Here is a 17,280-nt window from a genome sequence, read left to right as displayed (position 1 = left end):
AGACTAGAGTCAGATTGATCGTATGAGATAAGTATGAATAAAACTTTTTAAAAAATTCATGTATCTTGGTATTTTGCCTACATAATTATACATGAACCACATACAAGCAGTGCCTGTGGGGCTAAAAGAGGGTGTTGAATCCCCCGGAATTATAGACAGTTGTAAGCTGCTTTGTGGGTGCTGGGAACCAAACCCAGGTCTTCTTGCCAGAGCAGTGAATGCTCTTAACATCTTTTCAGCCCCAGCATCTTCAATTAAACTTCTTTATTAAGTTCTTAAAATGTAGGAAGTGTGGCTTAATAGTTATAAGATTACAAACATCCTGAAATCCCACCATAGGATGAAAACAAAACTAAGTCAAGGTGTGAAGAAGGTGTCAGAGCCCACCACCAGTCCAGGGACAGATGCCTGTAGTGGCCCCCATGGTAGGAAAAGGCTCTGCTATAAAGGACAAAGGACTTCAGGGGAAGGCAGGAGGGACTGGAGAAGACAATGGTGCTTTCTCTTCCCTCCCTCCCCAGTTTAGATAGGGCTATGAGTTGAACAGAAAGACATCTCTCAAATTAGTGAGCCTTGGTCATGGTGTCTCCCCAGAGCAATGGAACAGTGATGTAACTAAGGCACTGTTGCATGGATGAGAACATGGGCAGAAAGACACCACACCTGCCCAAAGCAACCCAAAGTATGACAGCTGGAGGGAAAGAATATACATGTGTGTGTGTGAGAGTGTGTATGTGTGTGAGTATGTATGTGTGAGTGTGTGTGAGTATATGAGTGTGAATGTGTGTGTGGAGAGTGTGTGTGAGTATGAACAAGATACAAAGATGTCTACAGCAAAGCTGAGTGATGGAACACATTTCCCTGGGTAGATGTCTATACAAGGAGCAGAGTGGGTTTCACAAGTCCTGGAAAGAGCTGAACCTTCTGCAAGTCTGATTATGGATGAGAACTACAGTAACTGCAAAAAAAAAAAAAAGAATGGCCAGAGCTAAATTAAATGTAAATGAAAGCAAGTGTGAGTATTCAAAGGCACATAAAACATCTCCAGGGAACTTCAACATACTCTTCTTGTCTCATGCAGCTTTCGTGTTAGCTAACCACTCATGTTAAAGATGACATTTATCTAAAAGATTAAAGATTTGATTATCATATATTATACAATACACTAAATTATCATAGTATACCCCTATGTACAGACCATGTACACTTACTCTGTGCTAATTAAAACTTATATTTTCCTCTCCCTCCCCCTCTCCCTCTCCCTCCCCCTCCCCTTCTCTTCTTCCTTTCTCCCTCCCTCCCTTCCTTCCTCCCTTCCTCCCTTCTTCCCTCCCTCCTTCCCTCTCCCCCTCCCTTCCTTCTTTCATCCTTCCTTTTTTTGAGGAAAGGTTGTTCTATGTAGTCCTGGTTGTCCTGAAACTCAGTGTGGAGACCAGGCCTCTTTGGAACCTACAGAAATCTGCCTGCCTCTGCCTCTCCAGTTCTGAGATTAAAGACTTGTGCCACCACACCCAGCTAAGACACTTTTATAAAGAAGTGAGATAAAAAGCAGAGCATGTATGAGCGCAAAATAAGAACTGCTTACTGCAGGAATTCTGGTAACTCTGTATGAGTTTAGATGCTCTTGTGTTTACATATAAAATGGGATCACATGACATAGAGTCTTGCTTTTTGGATAAAATATCCTACAGACCATACACCTGTCCCAGGACTGCATTCCTAGACAGCTTCCATCACACTCACACATGCACACACACACATGCACACACACATGAACACACATGCATGCACACATACCCATCAGTCAAGTCTCACCTGTTTCAGGTTCATGGTCTCCTTCTGGGGTCTCAGATGTTTCAGACGCCTCAGGCAATGATGACCCTCTGGTGTACTCAGGTATTTCTTGTGCCTCAGACTCTTCATGAATTTCAGAATCCTCAACATCAACCTCCTCCTCAGCTTCATTATCAGGATAGTCAGGATCTACAAAGAATTACAAGAAATAAGTTACTATTTGGTTAAAATCAACAAGGGATTGTTGGCTAGTGTGAAGTACAGAACAGAACATAGACATAAGATTAGTGTTCCTCCAGCATGTGGTTTAAGGGTGAATGAACATAGATGAATGACTACTGTATTGTATCTAATACTATGGAGTGGTAGAGAAGGACAGTCATTCTATCAGGGTGCTTTTGGAGAACCAGAAGAGGGATTCCCTTAAAAGAAGAAATGTTTATATCAGTCCCAAATGCTCTAACAGCAAGAGGCAAGAAATAGCCAAATCAACTGGGTTTACACTCTTCTATTGGGCAGTACCAGATTAACTCCCCAAATAGATTCATAGTTAGCATAGAGCTAATGATAGGTCTATTATAGCTCACCTTAGTAATAACATAGCATATGAACTTATGTGCTCATTGTATATTTAGGAAGTATAATTGCAAACTTTACATGGAAGTTCTTCAGCGGGAGATGGCAGGGTGTGAGAGAACCCATTTCCTAGTCTCTCATATATTTATGGAACGGACACACGTGTTTCTGAGTTCTCGTTACATTTCTCTCCCCACTGCCTTTCTTCCAAGAGTCCTGGTCTGATGGTGATGCTCTCTGGCATCTGGAGTTGATCTAAAACCAAGGCTTGAGACAGGGCAGCGAGTATGTTTGTCTTATGTTTGCGTTAGGCTAAAGGTTTTATGGAAACACACACAAACGTGAGGCAGGTTTCATAGACTCTTACTACAGCTTGTGAGGAAGTGATGTAATCTATGAAGGAACTTGAATACCTTTTCAATAATCATTTATCAAAACTTCTTAGAAGGGGAAAGGAAATACTCATGGGAGCAAATACAGAGACAAAGTGTGGAGCAGAGACTGAAAGAAAGGCCATCCAGAGACTGTCCCAACTGGGGATCCATCCCATATACAGTTACCAAACCCAGACACTATTGTGGATACCAAGAAGTACTTGCTGACAGGAGCCTGATATAGCTGTCTCCTGAGAGGATCTGCCAGTGCCTGACAAATACAGAGGTGGATGCTTGCCATTGGACCAAGCATGGAGAATCCCCAATGGAGGAGTTAGAGAAAGGATTGGAGGAGCTGAAGGGGTTTGCAACCCTACAGGAAGAACAATATCAACCAACCAGACCCCCCAGAGCTCCCAGGGACTAAACCACCAACCAAAGAGTACACATGGAAGGGCCTATGGCTCCAGCTGCATATGTAGCAGAGGATGGACTTATGGGCATCAATGGGAGGAGAGGCCCTTGGTTCTGTGAAGGCTTGATGCCCCAGTGTAGGAGAATTTGACGGCGACGAGGCAGGAGTGGGTGGTTGGGTGGGGGAACATCCTCATAGAAGCAGGGAGAGGAGAGATAGGATAGGTGGTTTCTGGGGGTGGGGGGAGCCAGAAAAGGGAATAACATTTGAAATGTAAATAAAGAAAATATCCAATAATAAAAGTAATCATATGCAGCAGGGTGGTGGCTCATGCCTTTAATCCCAGCACTTGAGAGGCAGGGGCAAAGACACTCAGATCTCTGAGTTCAAAGCCAGCTTGGTCTATAGAGTGCGTTCTAGGACAGCCAGGACTACACAGAGAAACCTTGTCTCAAAAACCAAAACACACACACACCAGAATTATTTGGGGCTATAGCAAGTGTGCTTAAAAAAAAAAAAAAAAAAAAGGGTTGTTGTCTGTGTTCATAGGCAGAGGAGACACCGAGGCTTAGTTAAAGGTTACTGAACCTAGAATTGCAGTCCACAGATCTCTACTCTAATTCATAGACCCCAATTTGGGAACCTCAGCCTTAAAGAGAAAGTCCTTTTATAAAAGAGGTGGAACTTTTCAGTATGAAGACAATGGGTATTGCAAGAGTTTGGCTGTGTCTCCAGGTCTTGCAGGATCCTTCCAGTGGAAGCAATTACCACAGCCATGTGTAAAGCATGACAGAGGTACGTCTATAGTGTAGCCTTCTTAGAGGGCACACAGGTAGGTCTTGTGTTGGGAGCGTCCCCTTTTCTGATTAGGAATCTTTGTCCTGTGGATGTTATCACAGTAAGAATCTAATTAAATATGGAAATCAGAACACTTTGGGATGAAAAGTGCGGGCATACACCTGCACCCTGGGAAAACAGGGAGACAGATGTCTTTATAACCAGCTCAGAAGCAGCAGTAACAAGGCAAGGCTAAGTGATGCGTGTTGTTACTCTGTGCCTGCCTTTTGATTTCTTAGTTGCAAGTTCCATCAGCCTTTGTTTTTCTTCTTCCAGTCTCAGTTCCTCTTCTTTGACTTTTCTGAAATGAAAACAAACAAAATTCAGTTTAAAAAAACAAAATCAGTCAAGCTTTCTTATAGGATTGAATGCTCACAGTGGCTAGCATCGAAAACTCCACGTCAAGTACCCACTCTGCCTTTTATTTGCAATGAACAACTTTGTCGCAGTATTTTTGCTGAGAGGATATGGAATGTTAAAACTGTTGGTCAGTGAGAGTCCCCGAGGGGAGTTGCGAGGAAGGCGGAGGGTCTGGAATGCTTACTTCAGACTTCACAGGTCCACAGTGTGACGTTAAGTGAAGAAGAAAAAAACCTAGAGTATACAACTATATATACAATATAATTTTAACTTTGTAGCAGCATATATGAGAACTCAAAAGCTAACATTAATCATATTATAGACAGTAATCATTTCTGGATAATAGTATTATGAGAGTTCAATTTATAACTTTTACACTAGTTTTTTTCCTCTGTTGAATAGGAAACAATGTTTCTTTCTTTTTTTTATTTTTTTAAAGGAATCTTTTTTTCTTTTTTTAAAAGGTTTATTTATTATATCTAAGTACACTCTAGCTGTCTTCAGATGCACCAGAAGAGGGTGTCAGATCTCATTACAGATGGTTGTGAGCCACCATGTGGTTGCTGGGGATTTGAACGCCCCACCTTCAAAAGAGCAATCAGAGCTCTTAACCACTGAGCCATCTCTCCAGCCCCCAATGTTTCTTTTCAATCATAAAAACTTGGGGTCTGGAGAGATGGCTCAGGGCTTAAGAATGCTTGCTGCTTTTATAGAGGTTCCCAGTGTTATCCCAAGCATCAACATGCAGCTTACAACTGTCTCTAACTCCTGCTCCACAGCATCTAAAGCTCTCATCTAGACTCCAAGGCTATCTGCATCCACACGTGCACACATCACCCTCCCTCTTCCCTCTCTCACCCTCCCCCCTCTCCCCTCTCTTTCCCCTCTCCTCCTCTCTCCCCTCCTATCTATCTATTTATCTATCTATCTATCTATCTATCTATCTATCTATCTATCTATCTATCAATCTATCTAATTTAACATTTTTAAATTTATAATTAAAATTATAAAGCTTTAACACACAAATGATGAATTTCTTCTATTTGGAGTTTGGGTCTTTTGCTATGTATTGTAATGTTAAATACTGGTCCCTAAGGTCTGGTTGCCCACAGAGACAAGCAAGTAATGTTATGTGACCTTGCTTAAAAACTATTGGTTGAGTAAAGATGCTGACAGGCTATCTCTGGGGAAAAGAGAGATAGATGGAATTTCAGTTCCTGGGATTGGGGTCTGAGGCTAGAGACCATGAGGGAGAAGAGGAGAGAAGATGGAGAGTGGAGAAGACGCCATGGGGTAAGCGACTGTGAGAACTGGCCATGTGGGCTGCCTAGTCAGAGTGGCCAAGGCGAAATATGGTCAGTCATATCTTGGGGTTATTGGCTGAGAATGACATAGAGGGTAGATATTTGCCCAGTTCTAGTGCTTTTAAGGCTTATTATAAAATATACTTTATATTATAAAATATAAACGTTTTGTGTCTTTTATCTGGGAACTGAATGACCTAAGGCTGACTGAATGATCTAACCCTGACTGAGTTTAAAAAATGATTACAACACTTCACACCCAGGTTCATTCTATGTGAGGAGCGGGTGTGGCGGCGATCTCAAGGCGCCTGGGAAGGCTGCCAAGTCTCATTGACTCGCGCCTGACTTCTTTATTCACCCCAAATAAGCCACATCCACTGTGAGAACTATGCAGGTGCACCATGACGCAAGATTGGACCATCTGACAGGCGATGATGCTGGCCAATGAACTGGTGATACGCGGACTGGGCTGATGGGGCATGGTAGATGGGTTATTTAAGGGCTCGCGATTCTGAGCTCTGGGTCTCCCCCCACCCCCGCATGCATGTTGTAAGGTTCCTGAATAAACTGCTTTGAGAAGAACGCTGTGTCGTTGCTCATTTCTGCTGGTCGTACACGGTAACAACAATTCTAGGCAGGCGCTGTACCACTGAACTACAGCCCTTGTTCCATAATGATGAGATTCAGAGAGCCTCTGAGAATGAAAGCTTTATGAATAGAGGGAATGTGTATCCCACTGAGGCTGCAGCATCCAGTCTTTATAAACAATAGTGAAAATAGGTAAATGGAAATCAGTAACATGTGGGGAGAAAGGCCTCGCGCATTAAAAATTAAAGAGAATACAAACAAACAAAAAAAAACAAACTTGAGCTGGGTGTGGGGGCACACGCCTTTAATCCCAGCACTCGGGAGGCAGAGGCAGGCGGACTTCAGAGTTCGAGGCCAGCCTGGTCTACAGAGTGAGTTCCAGGACAGCCAGGGCTAGGCAGAGAAACCCTGTCTCAAAAAACAAACAAACAAAAAAACAAAAGCAAACAAACAAAAATTAAAGAGCTATGCCTAGGAATTTAGAAATAGGCACACCACAGCACAAAGAAACATTTGAAAGGTTGAGTGTATCTCACAAAAAACAACATTTGAGTATTTATCAACAGGAAACCAAGAACAAAATGCTAAGTTCCGGAAGCAGCCCCTGAGACACTCCCAAAAGCCGTGTGGTATGATTTTGTGTCTGTTTTTCCTTTGTTAGAAGCTAGTGCCATCTCTTCTCTGTGGAAGCCACTACTACCTTATTTCTGGTTAAGGTTCTCTTTCTGTCTCCTGGGCTCCACCCAGCAGTCTTGGTTACTGGGACTCTCCTTGTTTATGGCACAGACCAGGCCAACTACTGAGCCTTCTTGACCAGTCTCCTTCCCATTCAGTTTTGACTTCTGAATCAGGTGGCTCTGGGTAAGGCTGTTGATGAGAACTTCCTTTTTCTAAAACCTAGATAAAGTATGCTGCCAGGAAGACTCTGTGGCTTGAGCCGGGCTGAGAAAGAACCTATAAATCATTTGAAACAATGATGGCAGATTATCTTGCATTTAACTGGATTGTGTACAGATGACTGTTGGATAAATTGGAGACTAGCATGTTTTTAGATCTTTGACCTATGATGTGTTAATTCTGCTATGCTTTTCTCCATTTTGATCAGTCTGCAATATCTTTGAATGTGTCTGTGAGGCATTTGTTCCTTGCTGTTTCAGGCTTTATTTTCTGTAATTAATTAATAATATAATATATTAATATATAATATCAATTATATATGTGTGTGTGTATGTATATATAAACTTTTCTATGAAATGTCCACTGTTGCATTTTAAAAATCATCATGTGGAAACCTAGAGACACGTATGTCAGTTCAAACATTAAGAAGCCTATGAACATGAGAAAACATTTAGTTAAATGCGTATAAAATTTTAGATAGTAAAAGTCAGGAGGAGGAAAGTATTTTTGGGAAATACAGGACATAACAGTTCTAAAAAGTTATATATGCATTTATTTTTATCTGTTCAAAATTAGCATATCACCAGCTGATGGATGAGTTTTATTGCGATTTAATGTTAAGAGTTTATCTATTATTTGGGGGACCTTCCATGACCATACTCTTCCAGAAGCAATGGATTTTAAGTAAAGATCCCCATGCCAGGTTTGGGATAGCTCCCTACTGAGTTGTCGGTCAGGGAGGCCCCAAAGGTCCCACCTCAACAACACAGGCATTTGCCATGGCTCCTGTTTCCCACCATAACTAGATGGAAAGAGCTATTGCTGAAGAAAGCATATACTTGGTTACAGGTCATAGAGAAGTCAAGGTGGAGCTGAGATACCAGCTAGCTTCCATCATGTAAGAAGGTGCTATGCAGGCAGGTGAAGGAGAATGCCATCAATAGTTTTATTGAGCTGTGAATCCTTTGTGTAGAGGAATCCAGCAATGTGGCTATTCTTGTCTATGTTATCAAGCTGGAATACAGAAACACCCTTAGCACACACTTTTAATACCTCTGGCTAGAATATAGGCCACTGTCAGTATACATATTTAATCCCTCTGGTGAGAATACAGACATACCTTTAGTACACATTTTAATCCCCAACAATGATGTCTAATTGAGGGTCAGACAAAGTGATGATTCAGAGACAGATATGACAGAATGAATCAGAGATAAGATACACCCAACTCTCATAAGAACTGACAGGAAAGAGAGGCCACTTAAGACCAGTACAGGAAGAGAAGCTGAATTGAGTTGACTTCATGCAGTTCTGTTCAGTTCCTGCAGTCAGTGCAGTTCAGTTTGTGGATTTCAGAGGCAGTTTTTCCAAGCAGAGAAATTCAGTCAGAAGCCTAGAGAAGCCAATTTGAATCAGTCAGCTTGGAGAAGAGTTTGAGCCAGAATATCTAAGTTGAACCAGCCAGAGTTCAGAAAGAAATAGAAAGCATGAGTTTATTCATCAGTAAGTCTCAGAGGATGGAACATTTTAGGTCTAGGTCAGTAGATGGAGCCTGGAAGCTGAAACCTTCAAGGTCTGTGCTTGCAGCATAAGAACAGAAGCAACAGAAACCAAGGTTACTTGGCATCATCAGAATCCAATTCTCCAACCATAGCAAGTCCTGGATACCCCAACACACCGGAAAAGCAAGATTTAGATCTAAAATCACTTCTCATGATGGTGATAGAGGACTTTAAGAAGGACATAAATAACTCCTAGAAAGAAATACAGTAGAGTACAGTTAAACAGCTAGAAGCCCTTAAAGAGAAAACACAAAAATCCCTTAAAGAATTACAGGGGGCCGGGCGTGGTGGTGCATGCCTTTAATCCCAGCACTCAGGAGGCAGAGACAGGTGGATTTCTGAGTTCAAGACCAGCCTGGTCTACAAAGTGAGTTCCAGGACAGCCAGGGCTATAGAGAGAAACCCTGTCTCGAAAAACCACAAAAAAAAAGAATTACAGGAAAACACAACCAAAGAGACAAAGGAAATGAACAAAATCATCCAAGATCTAAATTTGGAACTAGAAACAATAAAGAAATCACAAAAGGAGACAACCCTGGAGTTAGAAAACCTAGGAAAGAGATCAGGAGTCATAGATGCAAGCATCACCAACAGAATACAAGAGATAGAAGAGAGAATCTCAGGTGCAGAAGATACCATAGAAAACATTGACACAATTGTCAAAAAAAAAAAAAGATGGAAAAAAGTAAAAAGCTCCTAACCCAACATCCAAAAAATCCAGGACACAATGAGCAGATAAAACGTAAGGATAGTAGGTATAGAAGAGTGTGAAGATTCCCAACTTAAAGGGTCAGTAAATATCTTTAACAAAATTATAGAAGAAAATTTCCCGTATAGAAGAAAGAGATGCCCAAGAACATACAAGAAGCTTACAGAACTCCAAACAGAGTGGACCAGAAAAGAAATTCCTCCTGTCACATAATAATCAAAACACCAAATGCCTTAAACAAAGAAAGAATATTAAAAGCAGTAAGGGAAAAGGTCAAGAAATATGTAAAGGCACACTTATCAGAATTATACCAGACTTCTCACCAGAGACTATGAAAACTAGAAGATCTCATACAGACCCTAAGAGAACAAAAATGCCAGCCCAGGCTACTATACCCAACAAAACTCTCAATTACCATAGATGGAGAAACCAAGATATTCCATGACAAAACCAAATTTACACAATATCTTTCCACAAATCCAGCCCTACAAAGGATAATAGATGGAAAACACCAACACAAGGAAGGAAACTACACCCTAGAAAAAGCAAGAAAGTAATCTTTCAACAAATCCAAAAGAAGATAGCCACATAAACCTAATTCCACCTCTAACACAAAAATAACAGGAAGCAACAATCACTTTTTTCTTAATATCTCTTAACATCAATGGACTCAATTTTCCCCCAAAACATAGACTAACAGACTGGATACGTAAACACGACCCAGCATTTTGCTATGTACAGGAAACACACCTCAGGGGCAAAGACAGACACTACCTCAGAATAAAAGCTTGTAAAACAATTTTCCAAGCAGATGGTCCCAAGAAACAAGCTGGAGTAGCCATTCTACTACCAAATAAAATCAACTTCCAACCAAACATTATTAAACAAGATAAGGAAGGACACTTTATACTGGTCAAAGGAAAATCTACCAGGATGAATTCTCAATTCTGAACATCTATGCTCCAAATGCAAGCACACCCACATTCATAAAAGAAACTTTACTAAAGCTCAAAGCCCACAAAATAATAGTGGGAGACTTCATCACTCCACTCTCAGCAGTGGACAGATCATGGAAACAGAAACTAAACAGAGAAACTAAACAGTGAAACAGAAGGTAAGAAACAAATGGATCTAACAGATANTTATAGAACATTTCATCCTAAAGCAAAAGGATATACCTTCTTCTCAGCACCTCATGCTACCTTCTCCAAAATTGACCATATAACTGGTCACAAAGCAGGCCTCAACAGATACAAGAAGATTGAAATAATCCCATGCACCCTATCAGATCACCACAGACTAAGGCTGGTCTTAAATACCAACAAAAAAATAGCTGAAAGTACACATATATATGGAAGCTGAACAATGTTCTACTCAATGATAACTTAGTTAAGGAAGAAATAAAAAAGAAATTAAAGGCTTTTTAGAATTTAATGAAAATGAGGACACATCATACTAAAACTTATGAGGTACAAAGAAATCAGTGATAAGAGGAAAACGCATAGCTCTAAGTGCCTCAATTTGCTGATTTAAGATAGCTGATGCATTTTGATGACTCAACTATTATACAATGTACTTTAGTAGCTTTTAGAGCATGCAATAAGGCAGGGGAACAAATAAAAGTCCTATGCCATTCACAAATAAAAGTCCTATGCCATTCACAAAGATTATGAAAAGCCCCAGACGTTTACAGACTTTTTACATAGATTAATGTAATCTATAAACAAGAAAATATCAGATCCAGATTCAAGACAGATATTAATTGAAACTTTAGCCTTTGAAATTGCAAATTCAGAGTATAAAAAACTTTTTGGACCTTTAAAACTTGATCAGCACCCATGGATAAAAGGATTAGAATTACTGCTGCTATTGCCCCTATGTAATTGGACAAGCAATGGCCAATAATTCTACATATCAAAATCTATTCTCTCTCTCTCTCTCTCTCTCTCTCTCTCTCTCTCTCTCTCTCTCTCTCTCCCTCTCTCTTCTCTCTCAATTGTGGGAGACAAGATCATTTGAAAATGGATTATAGATAAGGCATTCCTAGAGAGTCCTCTACAAGACCTCAGCCTTTTGGGATTTTTAGAAGGTATGGTAAGGGTAGGCACTGGACTAATGAATGCAGATCAGTAAGAGATACGCAGGGTAATTCCTTACCAGTAAGAAACTCCCTATGAGATAATTCTTTAAATATGGGAACCTCCCAAAGGACATTCGTGAGTACCCCATAAACAAAGAACATGAGCCAGGTATTTTCTGCAGTGATCCACAGAGCAACTAGAGAAAACTAGGTACTGGAGATCTAGTGCATGCTTCCGAAGGCCACAGTGCTCTGGACTTAATCACAAGTAGCCCATCAAACAAGGCAGAGCAGCTCTACTAGATAGAACAAGAAATTCTGGAGGGATCTGGAAAACACCACCTCGTCCATCTTTAAAATAGTTAACAGACAAACCTGTGTGGGAAGAGCAATGGCCCTTGAATGAAGAAAAATTACAGGAAATTGAGCAGTTGGAACCCCAATATATAGAAAGTTCATATATCCTTGTGTTTCTTTTAATTTTTTTATAAGACTACTTTTTAAGATAAATAAAATAATTGATCCTTTCTTTGTAATGGGAAGTTGCAGCCTGCCAGTAAGAGAACTGGCTGAGGAAAAAATACCTTGCTTGCTTAGACTTCCTTCATCTAAATAAGTTACATAATCATGAATGCATGTGAGTTATTGGGAGTAATTTGTTTTTTCGACCTGTAATACATAAAATGTTTAATCATGTAAGCATATCAGGGATATGCTTTTTAAAATGTATACTCGTTGCATTTATTCATTTAAAAATAGAATGTAACCATATTATAATTGTTATATTGCTTGAAAGATTTTGCTCGAATATATAAACTATGGGAGAAGAAATAAAGTTGTTGGAGCCTTACTTCATTCACCGTGTGTGTGTGTGTGTGTGTGTGTGTGTGTGTCTATGTGTGTATGTATGTGTGTGTGTTAATTGCTGACCCACATCCCCTCCAGATTGTTGAACCCACTGTTGGAGATGGCCGCTGATAACACACAATCGGACAGGTCAAGTAGTTATAAAAAGATTTAAGTGTACCTTAAAGGAGATGCTTAATAAACAGAAAGGGGGTAGGGGAAGATGCCCAGAAATAGACTGAACAATACTTTATTAACCTAATTTTTTGAATGCCAATGATGCAGGAACAGCAGCTGCTGAAAGACACTGAATTGTACAAACAAATGAATGAACAAACACACAAACCACTGAATTAGATCAACCTGCACACTTAAAATATGTTCTAACATCAGAATGGAAGTCTGGGGACGAGGCTTTTTCTTTATTTCCACAGGTGATGAAAGACTACAGGTTTCATCAAAATTGACAGAGGTCTGACTTGAGTAAGGGAAGCTTTCACATAAAAGGCATGATGAAGGAAGAGATACAGAAAGAGAAATGCAGATGGCTCTGCAGGGGACCACTCAACAAACTGAGAAAGGCAAACTGGAAAACGGAAGCAGAAGTGGACTGTTGTTGAATGATGATCAGAACTGCAGTTATTAAGGAACATTGTATCAATAGATCCTCATAAGGGCATTTGGACTGTCAAGTTTGTGGGATTGATAATTGTTTCTGTTGTAATAGTTAAACTGTGTACAATTTTTTAGCATGCACTCTTTTCAGTGGACCATCTCCTAGCCCTTCCCCCATTCAGTTTTCCTTTCCCTTCCTCCCTCCCTCCCTCCCTTCCTTCCTTCTCTTCTTTCCTTTTCCTTTCTTTCTCTTTTTTCTTTTCATTTTCTCTTCTTTTCTCTTTTTCCTTTTTTTCTCTTTTCTCACCCTTTCCCTTTTCCCTTTTCTCCCTCTCCCTCCCCCTCCCCTTCTCCCCCTCCCCTCCCCTCCCTCTCTCCCTCCCTCCCTCCCTCCCATCCATTCAGTCTGACTGTCTTTCTTTATGGAGACAGGGTCTCTATTATGTAGATTTGACTGTCCTGGAACTTGCTAAGTAGATTAAGCCAGCTTAGAACTCCCAGAGATCCATGGGCCTCTGCCTCCTGAATAAAGGCATGAAATCATACAGTCATGCATTGCTACTGCCCAGCCCATAGTTTTCTTCCTTCCTTCCTTCCTTCCTTCCTTCCTTCCTTCCTTCCTTCCTTCCTTCCTTCCTTCCTTCCTTCCCTCCCTCCCTCCCTCCCTCCTTCCTTCCTAGTTTGTTCTGTTTTTTTGATTTTTGATGTTTTTTTTTTTAATTTAGTTTTTATTTTTTTTAATAGCGTATTTCAGCAAGGAAGTACAACTAGTTAGATCCCTGTTTCCCGTTCCTATTTTGTGAGGAACTTCAGTTTGTTAAAGGTTAGCCTTGGAATAAGAAGCAACAACAGAGATGTTTACATGAGTTTCCAGTAAGGCTCGTTATCCAACTAAGTATTCATCATCTGTCACTAGCTCCAGGGGCTTATTGAGAATTTAAAACTGTAATTTTTATGTCTAAATTAGCAAGGGGAAAATCAGTTGCCTAGTGTCTCATTAGTGCTGAAGTTTTGTATAGATAAACCAGTCAACATTGTGTCTTCTGTTCTTGCACCTCAATAAGTCATTCATTTCCTTTTATGGCCTTTAGCTATCAGATAATGGTTTTACAGCCTAAAAGGAATATATTCCTTCATCATAAATCCGTTTCATGCCTGTTTCTATCCTAGGGCAAATAGCCTGTGTCACAATGAGGGTTTACACAGCCCTAAACACAATTTTTCTCTTAGAGGGTTTTAAAATCATTTGTATAAGTTTAGAAATTCTACAGAATAACTATTAGGAATTAAGAAATCATCTATTTGCCTACATAACATCACTTCAGACAATACGTCTTCGTTGATCTGCAGAAAATCTTCCCAATGGGGCTTTTGCTAGGGATTATTATATTAATTTAATAATAACAGGAAAGAAATATCAGTTGCAAGAATCAATCTTGAGATGAAGTCTCTCCGAGCCTTGCCTCTAAGAGCTCACCTATCGTTGTCTATGCAAAAACAGTGGGCCACCTTCAGGAACATCACCTCCTAGCCTTTAGACTATCCTAGGTGACATGGGCTAGAGAAAGGCTCAGTGGTTAAGAGTGCTTGCAGCTCCTGCAAGGGACCTGAGTTTGGTTCCCAGCACCCCTGTAACTTCAGCTCCAGGGGATCTAGTGCCCTCTGCTGCCCTCAGTGGGTATCCACACATAAGTGGCACGCATACATATGCAAATCAAGATAAAAAATCTTTGAAGGCATGCACTGTGCAGTCCATTTCATGGTTAACACAGCTTACCGTATTTCTTCCTCCTCTCTCTTTTTGGCTTGAAGTTCTTCTTGCAATCTTTCTAAAATCTTACCATCGATTTCTGCCTTATTCTTTAAATATAATCTACTTAACACATGTTTTCCTGAAATATAGATAAAGAGAAAAGAAAATTATTTTCAAGTTACATAGTATGTGACCTGTGTTGGAAATTAACTATAAAACAGTCCCTGACTATGCAGACATACACGTTTCCCTTCAAGTCCTTATCCAAACAACTCTGAATCTTTAAAATTTTAGGAGTCTATCTTAAATCCTTTTTAGAAAGGCATATGTTACTATGTAATATATAATGTTACTATGTAATATATAATGTTACTATGTAATATATAATGAGAGCATGAAAAGACATATTCCCCCAAAAGCTATTACTTTAAATATTTTAATATTTTTTTACATTTATGTAGGTGTGTATGTATGTGTGTATGTATGTGTGTATTTGTGCGTGTATGTGTGTATTTGTGCGTGTATGTGTGTATGCATGTGTTTGTTATGTATGTGTGTACATATGTATGTATGTATTATGCATGGCATGACACATGGGCAGTCAGTGGACAGCTTGTGAGTGTTGGTTCTCTCCCACCATATGGATCATGAGCATTGAGCTCGGGTTTTCAGGTTTGGCCACACCAACCTGCACTCCACCATCTCTCAAACATGTTTTCTTAAGAGCTGAAGTGGTAGAATATTTAAATTTAGCATCAGCATTGACCCCGCATTCAGGATTGTACACAGGGTTCATTTACAAGTTACAGCTACTGACTGAGAAGGGATGATGGATTCCCAGCTCCAAAGAACAACTCGTGAGGTCTGCCAGAAGGCTCAGTGGCAGAGCACATTGTGTAGGTCGCCTCCTCAGAGGAGAAGCCATTTCCTCATCCTTAGGTCCTATAGGCACAGCTGCAGCTGTACTGGGACTGGTATCCATGGTATCCATACCTAAGGAGAGTTCTCCACTTTCTATTTTAACCAAACTAATGGTCTGCAATAAACATTTTATTTTAAATTGAAACAATAAATATTTACCAACCATTGCTTTCTGCATCTGATAAATAGACAACCAAATCAGGTAGAAGTGCTTTTTCTATTAAGGACATCCACAGTTCTCGAATTAAAGGGAAGTTCTTCACAATCCATCCTCCATATTTTGGGGCACCAGGGAACCTATTCTTGTTATCTTCTGTTTCCTGTGAAAATGCACATTGATAGCACCATGATAAGTTGACAGGTCACAGATTCCTGACGCTGTCTTGTCTCCAGCAAGCTCCTGCTCAGTCCTGACTTTGAGAAGAAAATAAGAGTGGCTTATTTTTTTTTTTAATTAAAAAATTTTTTTTTGAGTGGCTTAATTTTAAGATGCAAATAAAAATAAATTTTAAAAAGAGAGACTCAATTTTGAAGTAATAAAAATCAAGTTTTACTAGTTTTTAAAAACAGGAAACAGAAGTCTTTACTAAACATAACAGTGAGCTTTGCTATGGATCCATAGCACTGATTGCATCTGGAGTCTGAAGGCCTGGCATGGGTTCTAATCTGCATCTCTAACGTGCTTATGTGGTCGTGGTCTATGGATTGTTGTTTGAGGAGAAAGCTCCTGCCACAGCTCCATGTTCAGGTGCCAGTCTCTTTCTTTCTCCAGTATGAGAGGGGAGGGCTTCTCAAGGCAGCAGAAGTGAATACACAGCTCTGTCAGGTGCTTAAGGGAGTTCTCCCCCAGTTATAGCTCTGCACACAAATGGAAATCAGTGAGAGGGGCCTGCAGCTACAGCAGCTGGGGGCTCTAAACAAGTGTGTGCCCTCTCTGGGGGAGGGGGAGCTGCAGAATGTTAGAACTCACAAGGGAATGCTAAGAGGGACAATAAAACCCCTGAGCTGATGCAGAATTTAAGACCAAAGACATTTGTTTTCTTTTTTTTTAATCTGAAAAAAAAAGTCTTTTGGAAAGTGAAAAATAATTTAAAAATTGAAAGATTTCACACAAGAGAATATGGAAACAAATGAGAAGCTGTATAGAAGAAATAGAAGTGATTATTAATAAATATATTAGTTGCCAAGTTTCAAAAATATAGAAATGAAAATAATATTAAGATGTACTTTAGAATTCCTGTTCGTTTCAACTTTAAACATTTTTACTTTGATTTTTAAAATAATTTAATTATTTATTGCTATTGTCTGTGAGTGTGGGCAGGTGTGTGTACGGTGGTGCACGTACTGAAGTCAGGGGACAGCTTTCAGGAGTTGAGTCTGGGACGGAACTCTGGTCACCAGGCTTGTGTAGCGAGTGAGCCACCTCATCAGTCCCGCTTGCAACTTTTTAAAATGTAATGGCTTCATCTTGTTTAGTCATGTGAGTCTTACGTTGTTGAAATCTTTTCCACAGTAGTTAGTACTTACATTACTTATAATTTCACTGTAACACTGATGAGATTCCTTATTCATTAGATTGTTGCAATAATACTGTGATTAACATCCTTATATAAAGTATTATGCAGCAAATATTATATATATATAATTAT

At 39.9% G+C, this 17,280-nt stretch overlaps 1 protein-coding gene across 1 annotated transcript in view; it reads right to left on the bottom strand.

Annotated features, from left to right (window-relative positions):
- Ak9 (adenylate kinase 9) overlaps positions 1-17,280 on the bottom strand; it is a 128,348-nt gene that overhangs the window by 56,405 nt on the left and 54,663 nt on the right. Inside the window, exons 17-20 of the mRNA XM_029542577.1 lie at positions 15,795-15,951; positions 14,735-14,849; positions 4,221-4,297; positions 1,816-1,983 (exon numbers count right to left, since the gene is read on the bottom strand). Coding sequence (XP_029398437.1) covers positions 1,816-1,983; positions 4,221-4,297; positions 14,735-14,849; positions 15,795-15,951 — 517 coding nt within the window. The remainder of the gene's footprint in view (positions 1-1,815; positions 1,984-4,220; positions 4,298-14,734; positions 14,850-15,794; positions 15,952-17,280) is intronic.

Source organism: Mus pahari, chromosome 9, assembly GCF_900095145.1.
Source record: "Mus pahari chromosome 9, PAHARI_EIJ_v1.1, whole genome shotgun sequence".
Lineage (NCBI taxonomy): Eukaryota > Metazoa > Chordata > Mammalia > Rodentia > Muridae > Mus > Mus pahari.
Note: the sequence above shows the minus strand (reverse complement) of the source record. Positions and strands in the feature narration are given on the sequence as shown.